The sequence below is a fragment of the Diadema setosum genome, chromosome 19 (assembly GCF_964275005.1).
Source record: "Diadema setosum chromosome 19, eeDiaSeto1, whole genome shotgun sequence".
NCBI lineage: Eukaryota > Metazoa > Echinodermata > Echinoidea > Diadematoida > Diadematidae > Diadema > Diadema setosum.
The window spans coordinates 31,762,891-31,785,673 of NC_092703.1; the positions used below are offsets into that span (position 1 = coordinate 31,762,891).

The 22,783-nt window shown below is 38.0% G+C and overlaps 1 protein-coding gene across 2 annotated transcripts; it reads left to right on the forward strand.

Annotated features, from left to right (window-relative positions):
* The first annotated feature begins 1,571 nt into the window (after nt 1–1,571).
* On the forward strand, nt 1,572–21,682 carry LOC140242755 (uncharacterized). 2 transcript variants are annotated; one of them, XM_072322512.1, is made up of 4 exons: nt 1,572–2,234; nt 17,586–18,103; nt 20,181–20,318; nt 20,971–21,682. In XM_072322512.1, exons 1-4 carry the CDS (start codon nt 2,216–2,218, stop codon nt 21,160–21,162), a joined length of 867 nt encoding a protein of 288 aa, XP_072178613.1. In that variant the 5' UTR covers nt 1,572–2,215; the 3' UTR covers nt 21,163–21,682. The 2 variants fall into 2 exon arrangements, with proteins under 2 accessions (XP_072178613.1, XP_072178614.1); XM_072322513.1 differs by lacking the exon at nt 1,572–2,234 and adding an exon at nt 10,828–11,196.
* Nucleotides 21,683–22,783: the final 1,101 nt, after the last annotated feature.

Sequence of the window (22,783 nt, forward strand, 5' to 3'; positions counted from 1 at the left end):
CCACGCACTTCAAAAGCAAAGGAAGAATGCAAGGACTATCGTGGTAAGGACAGGCGCATTTTTAAGACTTCCAAATAACTCAGACAAAATGGATTCTTTTACAACAGATCGAATTCACTTTGAAAGGTCATAGCAACCTGTTGGCAAGATTTTTTTTTTTCATGTTATTTGTCATCAAGGAGCGACATACATAGTATGTAGATTTATGAAGGTGAATTCTGCTGGCAGATTTACAGGCAAATATTGTTGTATATCACATACAGCGATTTCAGCTCGACAAACGATGTTAACAGTACTGTTTGCGATATCTTAATTGATGCGTTACCATGGTTACACCATTTTGAAAAAGTACCTTGTAATGGTATGTGTAAGGTGCGTGTGAATTAACGAGAAAAATGCCGAGCTCTTATTCTATTGTGCAATTGTACTATGATCCCCATAAACTCACTGTAGTCAACGCACTGTATAATTATACGAAGAAGACATCAAGGCTACATTCTTGTGAAGGAAAGTCGTTAAGTGTATCTCTCTCTCTCTCTCTCTCTCTCTCTCATTTCATGATATTATATTATATGATATTATATTATATTGTATTACATTTTATTATATCATATCATATTATATTATATATTATATCATATTATATTATATCATATTATATTATACTATATTATATCATATCATATTATATCATATTATATTATACTATATTATATCATATCATATCATATTATATTACATTATATTATATTATATAATATAATAATATAATATAATATAATATAATATAATATAATATAATATAACATAATTATATTATATTATATTATATTATATTCGATATTGTATACAGTTAATGTATGTAAGATTATTTACTATATAATCATATACATAGATTTACACCTACAAATATAATATGCGTATATGCCTATATGCCTATAATATGCGTATGCGTGTCTACATAAAAGTGATCGTTACTAGTCTTGTTTACACAACGCCTACATAGATTTAAAGACAAGGGAGCACTGGACATAGAGTATTCCTTATATTCTTTTTATTTTGTTTGAATGCACCATTTATGCACGACACTTACCAGCCAAACAGTACGTAATACACCAGAAGTTGGACTGTACTTTACAAGAAGAAGAAGAAGAAGAAAAGGAACAAAAAGAAAAAGAAAAAGAAGAAGAAGAAGAAGAAGAAGAAGAAGAAGAAGAAGAAGAAGAAGAAGAAGAAGAAGGAGAAGAAGAAGAAGAAGACGGGACAAAAACAAAATGTACAACCACCGAGTTTTTACCTCCAGTGGGCGTGGTCTCTCATGCTGCATTCTTTTGGCACTACCCAGGTGTGACCAGGGTAGCGCCGCACACATACACGCACACTCACACATAGTGCGATGCACAATACACAATAAGACGAGGTTTGTTACACGAAAAGGGACAATAAAAGGTCTGGCAGCATCTGTGGAAATTTTCTTTTGTGCAAGGTCAATTGGTGACCCTGTTTAACGTTTACTACGCGACGGGTTTGTACACGTCGTTCTATGCAGCTGCTACTGACTGAGTCACAAGCAGTAAACATAGTTGGACACCAGTTATTACGCCGGTAATGGATCACGTGCAAACTGGGTATGCCATTGACCTGTTGAACTGTCACATTATTATTTTTCATTTGTTTGACTGATCATACGGTGCTGGCTTTATGTGCACAGCGTCAATCACCTCCCCAGTGACACGGCGCCTGAAATGAGCTCGCTCTTCCAGCTCCATCAGTAAAGGAAGGAGCGGTGTATTTTGACCATCGCTGTCTGCTGGTAAGCAACGGAACACCGCAGAGTAAGGAAAGTATACGAAAGTAGTAGCGAGTATACAACGTCTAGTAACATCGTGGGGCCTTCTGAATGTTGCTGTGACAACCTGATGTTGAGAATTACGACTCCATTAATACGAAAACATTCAATCGGATTGTGTAGCTTGTCACAGCACCACTGACAACTGGGCGAACAGGAGAGCGTGCGTTTGCCACCATGCCAAATGCATTGCAGTAACCCCATGACAAATGGTGGGCCTACCGTGCGGTGTGTACATGATGAACGACGGAGGGTGCACATCCCAAATGGCAAAACTGCGTTATCAGACTGGTCGTGATGGTGGTACAAGTATCAATATAACCTCGTCCTCGGTTTGCAGAGAAGCACCCATCAATAGAAGCTAACATGGCGTTGTCTAGAAAAGGTAGGTAGGGAAGATCAAGGAGCTCGCATGGTACTTCCTTGCCCTGGAAAAATGAAATAATATTAATACTTATTATTATTACTTGTATTATTATTATTATTATTATTATTATTATTATTATTATTATTATTATTATTATTATCATTATTATTATTATTATCATTATTATTATTATCATTATTATTGTTATTATTATCATTATTATTATTGTTATTATTATTATTATTATTATTATTATTATCATTATTATCATCATTATTATTATCATTATTATTATTATCATCATCATCATCATTTTATAGTTGGGCTTGGTGGAACGTTGTTAACACACCGGGTTGTTCTCCCCTCTTCCAAAATCATCTTACCACCACCGCAGGGGGGACGGTAAATTTAAGATCCAGTGCAGAGGAAGCTTATAAATACATGTAATTCCAAATGTGTCAATAGTAATGAAATAGTCAGACTGCAACTAATTAATTACTCATGAACAACATAGGCAAGAGTTCCAGACGTACCCCCTACTGTAGCTTGAATCCCAAACCCAACCCCAGCTCTATCCGTATTATGTTATAACAGGTTTCACACCTCTCAATAAAGTGGAAAGATTCTAAAATAAACCTGAGAAGTTTTGCCATGCAAGCCCGTTGAAAATTAATTAGATATTGTTGATAAGGGGGAATCCATGCATGAAACACAACACATTTATAGAGGCTGGACATGCTATCGTTTATAGATTTAGGGGGACTATGAAGATTTAGGAACTCGTTCAATGTTCGATTGGTAAAATCATAGTCTATCTTTATTAAAGGACATCTGACGCCCCCCCCCCCCCAAAAAAAAAAGGAAAAGAAAAGAAAAAGGCAAATGAATAAGAAAAGATAGGATTTTGGACAAAATGTGAAATAACTCGGTATATAGGGTATCCTACTCTAAGCGCGAAAGACATTGAATCTTTCTTGTATAATACGTTCATATATGTATAACGTGTGTGTATGGATGATTATTTACAGTGTGAATTTCTGAAGTGTTAATATTTTCTAAATAGATTTTCGAAGTATTTTTTCATCGACATCAGATACAGTATAGGCCTACATGTATGCCATAGGAAACGATTTTATGTACGATAATCTCCGAAAATAACAATTTACAGAGTGTATGAAATGATTAAATAGTGAAATATTGTCTTTATCATCTTCACTTTATTGGAGACTACAGACCCTTCCTCCATTTACCTGAATGCTTTCAGGTTTTATAAAGTTGCAATTACTATAGTGTGATCAAGGCAGGTCGATCATTGTATTACAGGATGTTGCACTCGGTCTAGATATAGTAAGTCTACAGATATTTAGGCTTGTAAACTTTTCGATGACATTCCGACAGTGGACCTTAATGTCAGTTTTTAGGAGCAATTTAACGTTTTCTCTGTTGATTGGTTGTATGACGTTTTTGAATTGGCTAAGTAGCTTTTGATTATCATTCCCGCGCTGAGATCTTGCGACACGTGAGTTTGTTCATTTTCTATATTGGACGTACAAGTGTATACAAAATGTGTATCATCGCAGTTTGCACCGGCATCAAATAGGAGATACATTTTTGCGTTGTAACTTCCCTTTTACATGATTATAGTTTATCATTATAATGATTATCACTGGCTTTCGTGTTCTTCATTGTAATCTATATGGTTGCAATTGGGAGGTACTGGGGAAAATAATACGCGATATATTATATCAGACAATCTCAGTTGAAGAAATCACATTTTTTTTAAATCAAAATGACAAAACAAAACGAATGCATGCATTGCTGTATTCATATGCATTGTGATGCTCATTGATAAGAAGAGGGCTTGCGCAAAAATGTAAACGACTATTTTTACAACACGCTGTTAGCATTCTTGTTACAGTGGCGGATCCAGAGGGGGGCGCAACCGGCGCACGCCCCCCCTTTATTTTTCGTAAAAAACAAAAGAAATAAAAAGAAAAACAATGAAATGAAACCCGGAAGTGGCACCAGAAACATTAGTCACGCCCCCCCTTTACAGAATTCCTGGATCCGCCCCTGTTGTTAGACCCCTGCCCCCGGTTGTAAATGCTGTGCCTTCAGTTCCTAGGATGCAAGGGTAAACCATGGCTCCTTCATAGGGGTCTGATTCACAACACTGTTTCACGTATAGCCACCAACGACTTGCATGGTCGTATGCTCAATGTTTACACTCGAGATTGTTTACATTCCAGCATTTAATGTCACCCTTTTGGGCTAGTTTGGTACATTACAACATAACACAAATTTATGTTGTTAGTGCTAGATAATTCAGCATAGTACGAAACAAGCACTTCTGTTCTGTTCTTGTTGGGAGTGAGCAGTTGGAATTTCTTAATTTCAAAGTTACCAAATGCGCTCCCATCGTCGAAAACAGCAACGACAAATCGCAGTCAGCATCGACGGAAATATGCGAGAGTAGGGGACACGTTATATTATACAGTGGCATACAACTATAAAATATATTGCAAATAATAAATGTAGAGCTGATGATGTGATTATAGCATGTCCAACGTCGTCTGTATACCTAGGGGGAGGGTATATAGAGGTAGAATAGGTGATTCGTTCGCTGGAACTTAAAATGCTATTAAGATATTGACTCATAACTTTTTACATGAGATTAATAATACATTCGCATCATAGAATGTCAAATTTTGGGTTACACTATTTCTTTCTCTCCCTAATCTTCATACATAATAGTTGTTTGCATAGTTAGTAGTCTTTATTTTGCAGCAGTAGCTAAGACATGTTCAGCTATTTAATGTGAAATATCTTTTAGTTATACAGTGTATCCTTTTTGGCCTATAAACCATGACGGCTGTTCTAATGTACTACTAGTACATTAACTGATCCACGTACTCATGGCTTGAGAACTCAAGTCGATGCGATCCGGTCGCATATTTTTTTTTACTGTGTATAATACCGGTATATTTGCTAGTATAGTTCACACCTTATCAAGGGCTTTAAACATTAATGAGGCGAGTCAGGGTCGGGTCAAGAGGTGGCGGTCGCTGTCGAGACAAATCTGACGAGTTGAGAAAGGTGAATGATTGCGAGCTCAACGGCAGCTCCCAATCCCGTACGACATAATGAAAATATTATCACGAGGGGTAGACTGAGATGTCTTGACAAAACCTAAGGAGGTGTGTGATACCTCTTTGCAATACCAAAGACAACTTCACTATGCTTAGGACATTGAACGATATTAAGAGCATTATATACCAGTAAAGAAACAACAAACAAACAACGAACAAAACAAAGTAAAAAAATGTGAATCATGATTGCTGTGGTTCATTATATCATAATAATGGTGACACGACATATGCTCCTGCGACAATTATGGTTATGCGGTTAGGGTTATGTTTGTTGGTAGAATTAATATGTTTGGCTCAGCTTGCAGATACTTCATAGGAGCAATTGTCGCAGAAACAAATGCCATGGCACCATTATTACACCATGAATACTACTACTACTACTACTACTACTACTACTACTACTACTACTACTACTACTACTAATAATAATAATAGTAATGGTTATAATTATTATCATTATCTATTTTTTATTTTCATTGTACATGTTGTACGACAGTATATTCTGTAGGTCTAATGTAAGCTTTGATATCACATAAATACTTTATGATATTATATGACATGATATGACACCATAATGTGAATATTTGGTGAATTTGTCATAATATCGCCATGGAATGGATTAAGTTTTATTCAGGAATTATCCAAATTTACAACATCCACATATCGGTCTGTTGTCATATTATGCTCCATCCATTGTAAAGCAGGTAAAAATGAAAGTAACAAGTCTGAAATTTTAAAGAATTTCGAAAGAGTGATGGCAGTAAGACATTTCCCTGATAATCAAAACTGTGGCAGAGACATTGACATTCTCATTAGAAGACACAGCTGTATGAATGAGTGAAATGATTCATGAACAAACGGTATTAGGTGTACCGTGATGGTGACTTTACAGTAATTGATTACGAAATTGCTCCCATCCCTCTTTTGGCAAATTTAAGCAGGCCATGTTTTGTGAGTTTTATCGTTCAGTAATGTATGGAAGGCTTGTGATAATGATATAAATATTTCTGATGCGCACTTAGCGTTGTCACTCAAGGCGCTACAATGTTACATAATTACTCAACAACATTAGATTAAAACATGATACGAACAAGCAAGTTAAGTAAATTAAGAAAACTAAAAGAACCACATATAAAAATGTAAATTATAAGATGCCTTGCACTCCTTAGTAAACAAGTGGTACTTGAGACTTGACTGCTAATGCGATGTTGCCCAAATTTTAGCCGATTAATTTTCTGTCATGTTACACTTAAGGTGTCGATCATGTTTGAGCGCTAAATATAGTCCGATACTACTGTACAGATCATCGTGTTAATTTTTTTTTTTCATATCGCTCGAGACAGTTGTGGCTTGGTATAAAAAAAAAGAAAAAGAAAAGAAAATATCTCCAAATCTTGTCAAGCCTTGATGTCAAAATATTCATTTCATCATTAATTTGATGACTTGTTCGTTTTTATAAGCCATATATCATATTATCTGACATTTCTTAATTTCATCCCCCCTCCCTAAATGCAGTGCAGCATCACTTGAATGACAACGCGGAAGGGTCGGAAGAGATCCACTTGATTTATAGGCATGAGACCTCTTCAAAATGATTTGACCGGGAAATTTGGAAAGAAGCGGCAATAACCAGGCCAAAATTTCTAGATACTTTCTTGTTTTCTGTTTCGTCTTGATATATTATGTCATTTTGTTGTGTTTGCTTGTTTGTTTTTGTTTGTATATATATATATTATATATATATATATATTTTTTTTTTTTTGGGGGGGGGGGGTAGGAGTTGAGGGGATCAAGGCTTCGGGAAGAAGCACCGAGTGGCGATGATTCACAAGTTCTTTAAATCATTTTTCTGGAGCATACGTTAGAAAAGTTGGATTAGATTTCAGGATACGTCGTACGATTTGTAAATACAGGAATTGTTCAGTGAATTTCCGTTGCATATATCGAATTTCTGGCGGGTGTAAACGCTGAACACTGTATTTGTTTTGATGGTTGATCTGTATAGCTTACCCCTTCCTGCTTCCCGTCCTCTCACGCTGTATACTTTAATCCCGTTCCTCTCCTTCCCAACATTGTGATGCTAGCTTTAAAGGGCTCGTATAGTTTTGGTTGAGATGGCTTGTTTCGTTGTTTTTTTTTTGTGTGTGAGATAATGAGAAACCTCTTATTATATGAAAAATGAAAGAGCGTACAATTCTAAGAGTAATCCAGCGTTTATTTGATGAAAATTGGTGTTGAAATGGCTGAGATATCCCGTACAAAGCAATCCTATGATAAATGGCGGGACCCACCTTTTAATATGATACCTTTGTTGTATCTTTTTTTTATGTTGTTGATATCTCAGCTATTCTACAACCGATTTTCTTCAAATAAACTTTTAATTCCTCTTAGAATTGTATGCTCTTTAAAACTTCATATGTGGTTTCTAATCATCTCACAAAAACGTAAAACCTGAATCTCTTATCTCAACCAGAGTTACACCATCCCTTTAATATGACTTAAAGGGAAACAGCTCCCCATGTTCCAATTGACTGTAAAAAAAAAAGAAAAAAAAAAGAGAAGAGTAAAATCTAATACTCAGCGCTGACGGCTGGCATGGTTGGAGTTTCAGTTGAACCGGATCTGAAATGAGAAATTGCGTATGACTTGGCGAAAGCGTAACGGTCACAGTGTGATAAGAAATGAGACAAGGTGCTTACGTCATCACTGCGCAACTCTCCCATTGGTGCTCATTTGAACGTGTCTGAAAAGTGTTCTTTTAGATGTAAAGACAATTAGTGAAATCTGCCTTGAATATGTGTGTGGATTCAATAAATGTAGAAAATTAGTAATGCCTACATTTTCAGTGAAGTTTGAGAAAAATTGGACCATGTCAATTCAAAAATTATGATTTTTTTTATTCTAAATTTTGGCAAAATTCATGTGTCGTCATGGCAAGATGAGTATTAGATTATTATACAACATTTCCTGATGTCACAGTAGGGCAACGATATAAAGAAAATACTAGGTGTTACAACCAAAAAAAAAAAAAAAAAAAAAAAAAAAAAACATTTCGCACTTTTGATCCTTGACAGGTCGAAAACTATGTATCAGATAAAACTGTCATTGATATGAATAATAGCTGAATAGTGTACAATTTAGTTGGAGGTGATTTGAATATGAAAGCATGAATCAGTTTAATTAAATCCATGATTAATTTCAAAGTTAGGTTCCAGATTTTGGTCAAATTCTAACCCTCTGTACAAAACTTTAGCTTTACACTGGAACTAATGATGTGTATATGAGTGTGTGCTTACAGTGACCCTGAACAATGGACATGGATACCACCTGTTCAGAGCTCTGCTCCAAGGCACATGAATTGTTCATGTTGCATTGCCCTGGGTACTGCTAGTCTGAATTCATGGCAAAGGGTGAAATGCATGCACATGAAAAAAGTAAGCACATGTTTTCATGTGCTTACATACACTACATTTCAGGATGAATAAAGACTAAAACTATGATAGTGGAATTCCTCATGAATAAATGATAGAGCATTCAAATCTTGGTCATTGCCCAGGACCATTGTCTCGGTGTCAACAGCACACTCCCATACACACCAATAACTCCTGTGCAAAGTTAAAATTTTGTACAGAGGGTTGAAAATAGAGCAAATTCTGAAACCTAATTGAAAATCAATGTTGAATTTTGAATAATGAAACTGAAGTACGCTTTCATTTCAAAATTGCCTCCAACAAAATCGTACACTATTCAGCTTTTGCTCATATCAGTGTCAGTGTTATCTGATTTAGTTTTTGAACTATCAAGGATCAAAAGCGGGAAATATTTTTTGTAACACCTAGTATATGGAGAGTTCAGGAAATTTCCTTAAAAAAGTGCATATTTCTTTCATTTGTTATACTGACTACAAAATGTATGATGTTATGCATAATACTGACTAATTATTATACTATGTTATGCGTAATATTCTCCCCCTGCTTTCCAAATGCTATTTCACTATGCTATGATATAAACAAAATATGAGAATGTTATACTACAAATTGTTGTAGTCTTCTTATCTATAGTAGAGCTAGCACAACGGCACATGGATTTAACCAATTCTATGAGGAATTCAACGTTTATTTGATGAAAATTGGTTTTGAAATGGCTAAGATATCCAAAAAAGAGCGATTCTAATAAAGTGAGGGACCCACACTTTATTACGATCACTTTGTTTTACTTTGTTTTTTGATGTTTCAGTCATTCCAAACCTGATTTTCATCAAATAAACTTTGAATTCCTCTTAAGATGGTATGCTCTGTACTATATCATAAGTGTTTTCTTGGTATCTCGCAAAAAAAAGTTAAAAGCCCAATTCTCATCTCCACCAATGCTGTATCCCTTTAAATCCGAACAGCTGGTTGCGATCGCCCCGCCCCATCAGTGTTGTATTCACGACTCATGTTAATCTGTCACAGGACTTACTTCCCCTTCTCCCTTCTCCCCCTCCCCTCCCCTCCCCTCCCCTCCCCTCCCCCCCCCCAATTTCTAATGCTCCATAACTTATGTTGCCCATCCGCGAATTCTTTCAGTACAATAATTATAATTGTAGGCCCTGATTTGTCTCGCTGGCGTTCTTCCCATTGTTATGCATGACTGTCGATTTTTCGAACGTAACGTGTCTATATCGTCTTGCTGAGTTTCCGGGTCTCATTACTTTAATGCTTCCGGGTTGACTCACCCTGTGAAAACTCCCAAACCAAATCATAACAAATTCATAATTACATTAAAGGGATGATACAGTATTGGTGATGATGAGAATTGGGCTTTTAACTTTTTGAGAGATACCAAGAAGACACTTATGACATAGTACAGAACATACCATTCTAAGAGGAATTCAAAGTTTATTTGATGAAAATCGGGTTTCTAATGACTGCAGCATCCCAAAAAAAAGTAAAACAAAGCGATCGTAATAAAGTGTGGGTCCCACACTTTATAAGAATCGCTCTTTTTTGGATATCTCAGCCATTTCAAAACCAATTTTCGTCAAATAAACGTTGAATTCCTCATAGAATTACATGCTCTTTCGTATTTCATAAGAGGCTTCTCATTATCTCACCAAAAAAGGTTAGAAACCTGAAATTCAGTAGATCTCAACCAAGACTACCGGGTTGACTCACCCTGTGAAAACCCCTAAACCAAATCATAACAAATTCATAATGACCTTAATTCCCACAGGCTGTCATTGATTGTTTTATTTCGTTCTTTTGTATTCTATAATGACTGCAATATAATATAAGATACGATGATTTACGTATGCTCTCTGCGCATGTATTGCAGCCACTATTATGTAAATTAAATGTCATCCGTTGGTAATGTTTATAGAGTCAACAAGTGATGATAAAACGGATATGTATTCTGCATGGCGTTGTTATTGCGCGAACTGCGGAAGATGTAGACGCAAAGTGCGAGCTTCGATGAAAGACTATTCACTAGGCCTGAACTTGTTGGAGTTACTGTAGCAGACTACTGATAATACAGCGGCGCTGAGCCAGGCAGACTACACTAACACTTGTACCACTCAGTCACGACGGTATTGTTTGCGCTCTTTTATACCGAAATGACTAATATTCTGTGCCTCTACAAATCCGCCTAAACCATTCATGACCTTGTGTAAGTCCGCAGAAACAAGATAGTTCGACTGTTGGGAATACTGAAGTGTTTACCCGTTGTTTGCTTGTGGAAAAGGATTGAAAAGCGACAATACCACCTGAAGTGGAGCGGAAAATATTTCCTAACTTGAGCTAGCGGATCGCCTACTCAGAATGGAGCGCTTGGACGCTTTGGAGGTGCAGGTAAGAAGTACATGATATTGTAATTGCAAGGAGCTACTACAGACCTTGGTAATTGTAACTCTCTTGCTGTTAGTACGTGGATCACTACCACTGCAATACTGGGCTGAACGGGCGAAACTACAGTCGAATGTTGCCGCGAGGGAGCTTGTAATGCTCATGTTGTATTCACCAGTTCACGTACTGCGATAATACTTATCCTCAGGTAACGTTTAGGAGATTTATGAATTAACACATTAACTTAACGAGTTTTCTTTTAGGTGAAATTTAATTACTGTAATAAGGCATTTATCTAATCTGTTAAGATTTTGTGTACCATTATACTGTCGTGGAATATACTTGATTTTTTTTCGGGGGTGGTGTGAAAGGTTGATGTGACTGATAAGGGAGATGGGTGCTCCCGGTGAATGGGAACATTAAAAGGGAGAAAAACGTAATACGTATGTAGCTATGACAAGACACGAATAGAATGTGCGTTGATATGATTAGTTTCGAGTGTTGGTGGTCGCCCAGAATGATAAACGTCTGGAAGCCAGACTGTTTAGCATCATAGCATGAGTGAAGCTCTTGAAACACAACGGTGTCGAAATCTATAGCGCAGTATCGAAATCGCGGACATATATATGGAGAGCACTTGTGGTGTTTCGAATGTAGTCATCATGCAGCTGTTTTGTTTAGATGTACAATGTAATCTTTTCGATAGCACTGCTACTCCTGTGGCAACGCAACAACATATACCGCGATGTCTTACAAATATATGCTGGGGATGAAAGGGAGTCCAGTCGCCAATAACGTATGGATGTTTCATTCCCAGGAACATAATGGAGACGAGCTATTCCATTAACCTGGGCCCCGTTTTATCAAAGGATAAAATCGACTATAAATTTCCTTACCACACAGGCTGCCATAGACTTACAGTTGTTATAATCAATTTTAACTCTTCATACACTGTAAAAACATCGGTGTTAGATTTAACACCACGGGTGTTAAATCTAACACCGATCAAACTTCAATAAAGGACCACACCCACAGGTGTTAAGAATGCACTGTGATGGTGTTGAAAAGTGTTCACCTGACACTTCGTGGTGTTAATTTGACACTGTACCTGGTGTTATTTTGACACTGTACTGGTGTTAATTCAAAAATGACACCACATGGTGTTGATTTGATATTTGCTGGTGTTAATATCAATGGTTTAACACCCGTCCAGCTTCAATAAGGGACCACACCAGCTGGTGTTACTTTGGTGTAAATTTATTTTCACATTTTTTCAAAAATCTAGTATTTTAATGTAAAATTCTTGATCGTCTTGTTTAAATTAAAAATCAACAAGAAGTGCAGTTACTAAGAAACTCTTCAAAAAACAGTTTAAAATTTGGAAATGACACCCGTAGGTGTTAATTTAACACCATAAATGAGCACCGAAAATTTAACACCAGCTCGGTGTTCACTATTTAACACCGGACTTTTTGCAGTGTAAAACGGGGCCCAGCTCTACTTGAATGAAATTCAATTGCTGGAATTCAGTTTGGAAAAAAACAACTATTTGTTGCTATGTCGGACAAGCCTTGGATAAGCTTTCAGGTTGTCAAGACCAACCTTTGTTTAGAAGGTACTATGCATAAAATTTGAATATGTTACGAAAACCATTTATTGATAGTGCTCTGTACTATAGTGCAAGAAGTACAGGATTAGTGAAACTCAAAGCCTAGTTTCTCTTCGTTGCAGTGATGTCGTCCTGTCTCGTACACCTTTGTTGTCATTTCTAAATTGATACAAACACTACTAGATCACTGCTAATTAATTATTTCCTCGGGGAAAAAAATCCCATGATGAGGGGCCGCTGAACTTTTTTTAGGGTGTGTGTGTGTGTGTGTTGGTGGGGGTGGTGGTGGCAATTGGAGTTCAAGGGTTGATGAACAATGCACCCACCTTCCCCCCCCCCCTCAATCCACCCCACCCCTCTGATAGGACAAATCTCCTAGTGACTCGGGAGTCATGACTTTTGTGATAATTTCATTTTCATTTTATTCCATTTTCCATCAAAGTGTAGATTACTCGACAGATATTATGCGAACTTTATTATAGGCCCTACTTACTAAATTTATCTGTGTGCAGCTAGAACATTGCACAGCTATGTAGGCCAACAGCTAGAGCGATCGGACAATGCGTAATTATAACATCATATTATTATTGACTATTATGACTATCAATAAAATTAAATCATCTAATGGTGTTAGAGAGTCATCTGTCAATCATTGCTAAAGTACTGATATGTTTAACAAAAGACATTGGAATGAACCTTCCCTCAACTCAGCATAACTTGCATGTTTCTGTAATATTAATGTAACTAACAAAAGACATGGCGAGGGAACATGCAAGTTATGCTCGGTCTCGGGGAGGGTGCGTTCCAATGTCTTTTGTTAAACATGTTAACAAAAGTGAGGTCGAGGATATCATGAAGCAACACAAATCACCATTCATTGGTATGTCATAAAAACTTTTGGTATGTCATAAAAATTCATTGGTATGTCATAAAAATCTTTGAACTCGTATTGACATTCTTCTCGGCCTCTGTGAAAATTGTTGTTTCAAACTGCAACAAAAATCTTGCTGATCCTAGACCCCGCTTACAGTGCGAGGCTCGGCCGCGGCCGAGCCGCGGCCGAGCCCAGCCCTGCTTCAGTGTAAACGCGCAAAAGGCCAAATGCGAGGCCAAAATTGGCCTCGCATTTGGCCTCGCTCTGGAGGTGGTCTCGGCCGCGGCCGAGCCGCGGCCGAGCCCGGCCTCTTCTTGGTGTAAACGCAAACTGGGCCAAATGCGCGGCCAAATGCGCGGCCAATTTTAGTCTGGCTTCCAAACCCTCTGCCTGTATCTTTCGTTATTCAGGATATTAACCCCCTCAACGTCGAAAACTAGTATAGTTTAAGGTGGTTTTGTCCTGCAAAGGATTTTTTTCCTTCGGCAAAGGCCTTTGCCCGAACGGCGACTTCGTCGCCACGGAATTCATTTGGCAAAGGGTCTGAAAACCAGACAATACCAAATTGCGTTTGTTTACAAGCAGAGCGCCACTACGACAAAATATTGAAAGGTTTGAATCAAAAGCGCGGCCGAGCCCAGCAGTGTAAACGGACAAAATTGCGAGGCTCGGCCGCGCAATTGAGGCCGGACTCGGCCGCGGCCGAGCCGCGGCCGAGCCCGGCCCCGCACTGTAAACGGGGTCTAAGTAACAAAGAAATTGCAATATAGCGAACTTTTATTCTGAAATTGAATCAAGGATTTCCAAGTGAAATCTTTTACCATCTTTAAATTGACCATTATTATCCCTTAATTTGTGTGCCACGTTCATTTCGTGTCGATAATAGGTATATTATGTGTGAAATTTGTGCACATTATTGACTCATTAGCACAGAGTAGGATCAGACGATCAGAGCGGTCGAAGTTTCAAATGAAATTTTAGAGTAGTTACTTTAAGATATCATTTACATCCACGTAATAAATTGCAAATCGGATGAGCTACGTTATGAGATCATGAACTCAACACTCTTCTGTTTCGATGCGTACAAAAAAAAGTCAATAAAATCTTGTTTTGGTTTAAAAGGGTATCATATAAGGGTATCATATCATAAGGGATGGTACAATTGAGATGGGGGGTTCAGGTTTCCAACTTTTTTGTAAGACAATGAGCAACCTCTAATGGAATATGAAAGAGCATACAATTTTAAGAGGAATTCAAAGTTTATTTGATGAAAACAGGCTTTTGAAATGGCTGAGATAACGCAAAGCAAAGAGGTTCAAATATAGGATGCATGGGATCCAACTTTTATTAAGACCACTTTGTCTTAGTGTGTTTTCTGATATCTCAGCCATTTCAAAACTTATTTTCCTCAAATAAACTTTGAATTCCTCTTAGTATTGTATATGCTCTTTATTATTTAATGAGGGGTCTCTAATTATCTCGCAAAAAGGGTAAAATCTGAATCCCCATCTGTACCGAAACTATACCTCTCTTTTAAAGTGGAAGTCTAGTAACTGATCAGTGGGAATCAGTGGAAATGCTGGGAGATGATTGTTCCAAACCTCGTGGGATTCATTCAAAAGTTCATTGTATATCTATTGTTGTGTGAAAATGATTTGCTTCAGAATGGTCTCATATTCAAGTAATGTGCAGTTTAATGCTTCCAGGTTAGCGTCCCTGGTCAGTGACGGAGCATTAATCTGCACATTACTTGAATATGAGACCGTTCTGAAGCAAATCATTTTCACACAACAATAGATACACAATGAACTCTTGAATGATTCCCATAAGGATTGAAACAATCATCTCCCAGCATTTCCACTGATTCCCACTGATCAGTTACATTGTACAGTGTACTAGCCTTCCCCTTTAACAGCTGCAACACTTGCCTCCAGGTAGTCACCACGTGCATGGATTGGTAGCCATGGTAACTGTAACTCATCAAAGATTTTCTGGGAAGATTATTTGATGAGATTTTTCTCTCCGTGAGGCTATGATGTCATCATCTCATCTCGTTGGCACATTGATGTGTTGTCGTACTTGTGCAACTATTTCGTAGAAAGACTCTTAAAATTCCATAACTTTATTGTCACTTCAGATCTGATATCGATGATATAGCAATCAGTGTGTGTGATTTTGTTGGAGCCAGTTTGAATATGGTGCGGCATTGCACTTTCAGGGATAAAGGTCTACATGTAGGTCCCTGCAAGTAAGCTGTTTCGAGACATTATCGTCTTTCACATTGCGTCTATATTCCAAGCAGCGCATCGTTTGATTTTGTAAGACGCATGTAGCCTACATTAGCATCATGTCTTGATAACAGCATAATGATATATCATACCCTTTGCGTACAATATCGCGAAGTCTACCGAGTTTCATGAACCATCAATTTCACGAAACTTCGCGATTTTGGGGTTGGTAGTGCGCATGTGCAATCTCTTTTCTTTTCATTTTCCATGCAGGTCGGACGGTTGGATGATAGAAAGTGCATGTTATATTTTGTGTTCGGTTTGGGTGGAGCAATTTAATGCGTCTAGATGGGCTATGAATCCTATTCATACACCTGTGTTCCTCGTAGGTATAGGCCTATACATATATATTAGGCCTATTAAACGGTGTATTCATCGCCCTCATTTCGTTCTGGGTGATTTGTAATATTTTTGAAGTTTCTAGAGTAGTTAACAATTTTAAATGATATGGCCGGAGAACAGATCGCGACGTTTCATCACGTGACTTTCAGTATTTACAGATAGGGGGAATTTACGCGCGCTGTTTGAAATGTGTATAGAGGGTATTATGTATGCCTACTTGCCAGTAATAATTGATGGTCTTGCCTTTAAAGGGGACCTCCGGATGATTTTCAGACTTTTACATTTGAACAACTATAAATTAGTCAAACTGAGTACAGAGTTTCAGAATTTAGAGTGATTGGGATAAGGAATGAGAATGTTTTCAAAATTTACAACAAATTGCAATGAACAAGGATGATGACACGACAGCCTCACCATAAGAATGCATGAGTTCGGGCTCGAGGAAGCAGAACAAAAGAAGAAGGCATGCATAGATTTTTCACAGGTGAACTTGTTGAGCAAGCGGTATTGTAATGGAATTACACTGCTACATTTCTGAAATATATGAGGCTCTGATGTCATCAACACTGTTCAGTGTAATTTGTTTAAGATTTTCAATTTATTGGTTTCTCTGCTCAAGGACCACAATAAATTCCACGAATCTATACATGGAGCTGTTGATGTATGTACTACATGATGTCAAATTATGAAAATCGTCCGGAATGCCCCTTTAATCATGTACTCGTATTAATACAAACGAGAAATGAGCTTAGGGTCTTATCTGTCGCCGTGTGGGTCAACCTTATCGCACTCCTCGCAAGGGTATTATTTCAAACAGCTTTTGTCTACAAAGGGTCCATGTAGTCTGCTCAAGTTTGATTATTGGAAAGTATGATTTCACTTTGTTGAAATGTCCAATAATGATAATGATAATAGTGATAGGGAAGACATATATAATATATATATATATATATATATATATATGAAAAGCATAAATGCGAAAAACGATACATTTGTTTTTATAAACTTGAGACATTTCACAGTGAATCTACATAAAAGTAGATGTGATAATCTTCAAAAATATTTCTTGTTGCGTAACGAGTATAGATCAATGTGTCATTGAAAAAATTATATTTTTCTCTATGTGATATGATCTCACTTTAAAAATTTGCAAAATGGCGTGCATCTGATTTTGCATTGAAACTCCTCATATAGAATATAATTATGCTTATAATTGTAGATTACTTGCGAGTCTACATATATTTCTATGCATTTCTCCATTTCTTTACTTTGTTAACCACAGGTCGGCCTCCTTCGTACGATCAGGCTATGGAGAGATTAGGTCGGATGAATGACCAAGAGCCCTCCATACCTTTACAAGGCGTTTACAGACAAAGAACTGACAATGATTTACAAAAAGAATTGACTGGAAAGAGACTAAACGGATCCGACCAACCTGCGACCATTTCACACACGGCCATCCAGCCTACGTACTTATTGCAGCCGCAGACCGTGCATTTGCCCATTTCACCCTCACCAACGCCAAAGTCTCCAGTTTTTCCGCCCGACCCGCCGGGACACTACACGAAAGAAAAGCGCTACAAGAAATCGACGTCGCGCTCTGTGTCGAAACGCGAGGCAGCGTTAGCGATGGCAGCAGCCACGACATCGTCATCGTACGACAACCAGCTCAGTGGTGAAGGTTCGTCAACCTCGCCGACGACAGCTGCGAACGACCCCGTCGTGATGAAGCCGATGGTGACTCGAGTTGGAGCAGACGGCAGGACGTACTTGCGTGATATGAGCATTGTGGTGGTAGACGTAAGACCAGTTTGTTTTTGAAATCCACTCCTTTCTTTCGCGTTGCATCTCATTGAAAAGTGATTTCTATCGACTCTTTACCATCTGATAAGACGTATGTGATGCAAACACTCATAAAATAGGCAGTGTAACTTGCTGTGTCTTGTAATGGGTTGATTTATGATAATGATGAGAGTAAACATGGTCGGCAAGTTCTATGATGTTACGTCGGTCTTGCTCAAGCCTGTTCGGAGTTTGCGTAATTGTCATGAGACTGGATTGTTGTTCAAGTGTATGTACAGTTTCACATTTCGATACCCAAATAAAAGGAGACGTCTAAAACAGCGGGTTCACGTTATTTCAACCACACTATGTTTGCATACTATCAGACAGGAATCGTAAGGCAAGCCCTTGAATTGAAGAATGGAAATCGAAAGGTGAATCCGTTCACAAGAGTGTTGTGCCAGTGTACGTACGATTTTCATTTTGATAGCCAAACAAAAGGAGAGGTCTAATAGCAAGTTCATGTCAAACTATTGGAATGTTAATACAGGCCATCTCAATCACCCTATATTTCCATGCTATCAGACAGGAATCGTAAGGAGACCTTGAATTGAAGGATATCGGAAGTGTAATCCGACAAATAACAAGGAGTTATCCACCATGTTTTGAACAACTCCATTTTAGTACTCGCAAATATCTCCCAGCTGCTCAGTGGCCCGGGTTTTCCTGTCTGACGTGTGGTGCATTATGTCTGGAAGGGTTATTGACTGTCTCAACACAGTGGTATTACATTCCTGCCATGATTTCCCGTGCGTTGTGAATGCTTTTTCCCTCTTTATCTAATTTCCTCTCTCAGATTATATATAGGCGCGCAAGGGTGAACGGTCTGCAAAACAAAACGGGCTGTACAAACTCGTTCTTCCTGCAGTAGCATTATTCCACACAACCGCAATGTACCACATGACGGTTGCAATGTCACCCGGTCTATTATCACCAAAGTAATGTTCTTGCTGAAAATGTTAAGGCTATCATCAGACGTATGGTTAGCAGCCTCCCCTTGGTATCTGGTAGTACATGGACAGCTATAGGACGATCATAGTCCATTCATTGTCAAAAAAATTCGATTTTACACCTCCAGCTCTCCGACCATGTTTCACCACTATCACAAAAACAGCAGCAACAAATCTTAAAACGGAACGCATGGACAACATATTGCGATAATCTTTAAGGCCGCATTGAGTTTTTTTTTCCCTCCTCTCTGTGTAACCAGATGGAATATCATTGTGAAATGATTCGCTCCCATTGTCAGAACGAGTAATACGAATAGACCGTTTGGGTAATCAATGCATTAAATTCTATGGATTTTTCTTTTCCTACTGAATAGTGTCAAACCATCTTATTCACCTGCCCCTCCAATTAAGTTTCTTAGGCAGGAATTCACTTACCATTCAGTTGTTGTTGTTGTTGTTGTTGTTGTTGGTTTTTTTTTTTGCTAGATATCTCATAGGCAGGCCTCCGCCAAGCTTTGCGATTGTTAAGGCAATCTTTTGTGAACATAGCATGCACATGGCATTTGAATACATTACAGAAATGATCTGGTGGTTCATGTTAGAAACAAACCCTTAGGACTAAGAAGTCTATACCCTGCAACTTGATAAAGATTAACAGTTTCATTAAAGAAAAAAAAAACTATCTCTGTAGTGTTTAAAAAAAGAAGTCACACTGCGGTAATGATATGTGTATGTTATGAATCATGACGAATGAGAATCGGACGTTTATGAGATGATACTTCCTGTCCAATCCTGTACGTGTGAAGAGTTTTATCGCAAAACGAGCTAACTCAATTCTTGTTAAGTTGAGATATTTGTGTTTAAAGCTGCTAAAAACCAAGAAAATAATAAGACAATACAGGATGTTTTTAATCATAACTTCTAGAATATTCCTTGTTATGTCAAAAGTGATGTAATACTGGAAAGGTTTAATTCTGCTCTATCTGATGACGGACTTACTTTGAAATGCTTAAAAATGGCACTTAGCTCATTTTGCAGTTAAACTCTTCATGTATTGCTTCATAATTTCTCATCCTGTATTGCAGAACGAAGAGCACGAGACACCGAACACGAAGATCGTATATGGAACCCCAGCGCTCCCCAATGAGTACCAGTGGTACGCCATACTGGGCATGTTCTGTTGCTTTGTTTTCGGGGTTATGTCCTTTACAAGGTCAAAACAGGTGAGACAGTTCCGTATGATATAGGAAACTCTGTTTATGAAAGCTGACGACGAGCGCCATTCGATTACTCGTATCGAAATACATTGAATGGGAATAGAACAGGTGGTTTGGAATGTTTGTTGCTTGGGGCCTAGGGGATAGAATTTCCTCACATTCACAAACATAAGTAAACTGATGTATCGTCCAAATGCCATGAATATTATCGTGGGAGTTCTAGTCACCATAGTATTCTGGTGGCGTTCGATTGAAGAGAGTATTCTTAGTCACTTTTTCTTTTTGATGCACTTTTTCTTTTTGAGGAGTCACAATTTCTTTTTGATACCCCGAATACAGCTCTCCAAAAGTGAACTTGCGTTTTAAAAGAAGAAACATTTACTGGAAGCATTGATCTATAGATGAAGCACCGCGTCCCTGTGTCTTTACCTACAAAGTTACTGTAGGACAATTAGGACATGTACGGCCGACGTTACTCTGCATCTTGACTTAATGACGAAAGAGTTCATGGTTACATTTCCTACCTCGCCTCACTATATTGGTAAAGTGAATATCGCTATCGGCAGTACATATACTGACGATTTCACAAACTAAGAAATACTCTTTTTGGATGATGCTTTGAAATGAATTTCAGTTTCTTCTTCCATTTTGACTGCAGGTGCGGGAGAAGTTTGAAAGGGGCGAATATCGGGAAGCACAGGAGGCCTCGGCTTCGGCGCGAAACTGGGGGAATGCTGCCCTCATTGGCGGCGCACTTATCATCATATTCTTCATCTTCCTTCTCTTCGTCAACCCGTGTCCGTTAGCTAGAGCCATTGCGGCCGATCACATCTGTCCAAGAGGAACGTGATACGTGCTACATAGAACACTTAGTCTTGATCAAGATTTCAGGGAAAAGTCCACATTGATGACTTTCCATTGTTTGTATGTGAAGAAGAGATGCTATAAAGTGAAGTGTGTTATTCTCCAAAGGAAGATGAAATGTTATGAACGGTAATGATGCCACGGCAGCATTGCAAACACAATGTCTTCCACATCAATCTGTATATCTGTTAGAATGTATGACTCCCGGATCGAAATCGCTTCGCCTGAATCTCCGGAATTGTCTTGAGTCGCCGCAAGATGCCTTTGTATGCAAACTCGCCCTCGAAGAACAAAAACAGTGACATCTCAACAAGACGCGCGCGTGCGAAATACTACTATTAGTCTTGATCGTTTAAAGGCCAGGAAAATTGGAATACCAAGATGGCGACTATGATGTCCTCGCAACAAGATCTCGCCGATTCGTCCCGTGTTCACACTTGGAAGTTCAAGTCTTGTTGTTTTGGTGCGTTAATGCAAAGCATTACGCTAACACTTAAGATGTTTATGGTACACTTCTACTTTTTGTTTGAACTTGGTGCAACTCTGCACTACATTGTGCCCTACTTTCAAAATGAAATGCGCAGATAATATATGGTGCGCCGTCCATCTTATAAGATATTTCGGACACCACGCTATTAATGGGAAATGCCATTAATGGAATTGTTGATTGATTATAGTCCTACATGCGTCATGAAAATATTACATTCTAAAAGAATATTCTGATGGCCACAGAATATGCGCTTTGCTACAGCAGAAAGAGGTTTGTCCGTTTTGTCTGTGATTGTTTACCAGCCTGTGTATCAGTAATATATAGATACTGTAATAGTTTATTCGTCATTAGAAATGCAAATTGTGATCTGCTTTGAGTGTTCCCTCGAATAGGTCTATGCTTGTGACCTTTGATTGGCAATCTGTCGAAATCTACCTATGCAACAAGTAAACCAACCTCCATTTTACATCTCAACGAATATCGTTTACCATACTATACTTGTAGCGATTTTCTGCTGGCTTGAAGGGCCTGTAAAACTGCTGAATTATTGTCGTCTTATATAGCAAAGAGGCTTACGTTGTTTTTGGTGTTTTTCTACCTGACAAGATTTTACGTCCATGAATGCTCGGATGTGTGTGGGGGAGTTTAATGATGGGCAAAACTTATTAACAGATTGTCAACAATTTCAATTTTCTCTCATTTCGTTTTCTGTCAATATTTTTTTTTCCCCACAACAACATGAAGTGACTAGCTGGCCTATGATGTCTTTAAATGCTAACCTGAATATAATAGAGCAATGATTATTATGATAAAGTGTCTCTGTCGTAATCATATGCTGATAAGGGGAAACATTGAATCTGAAATTCTACCTTTTTCTTCAAACAAGGATCATTGTGTTACCAGTAAAATTTAGCCTACCTGCAAATGCACATACTAAATAGAAATGATAGCGCCAGAAAAATAAAAGCACGGATGTAAAATTAATATATTGTAGGAGAAGTGGTCACGTGGTCAACGGACTTCTTTTTCCTGGTACCCAATTTAAACACGTCGAGGGGTCATATATGTATAATATATAAATTGTTCACTTGATGTATATGGAAAAATCGATCCCGCA

What these genes read in the sequence shown, in the direction of transcription:
- LOC140242755 (XM_072322512.1), top strand. An exon ending in TGAGCATTGTGGTGGTAGAC is followed by an intron (nt 18,104 to 20,180) that starts GTAAGACCAGTT and finishes CCTGTATTGCAG; the next exon opens with AACGAAGAGCACGAGACACC. An exon ending in CCTTTACAAGGTCAAAACAG is followed by an intron (nt 20,319 to 20,970) that starts GTGAGACAGTTC and finishes TTTTGACTGCAG; the next exon opens with GTGCGGGAGAAGTTTGAAAG.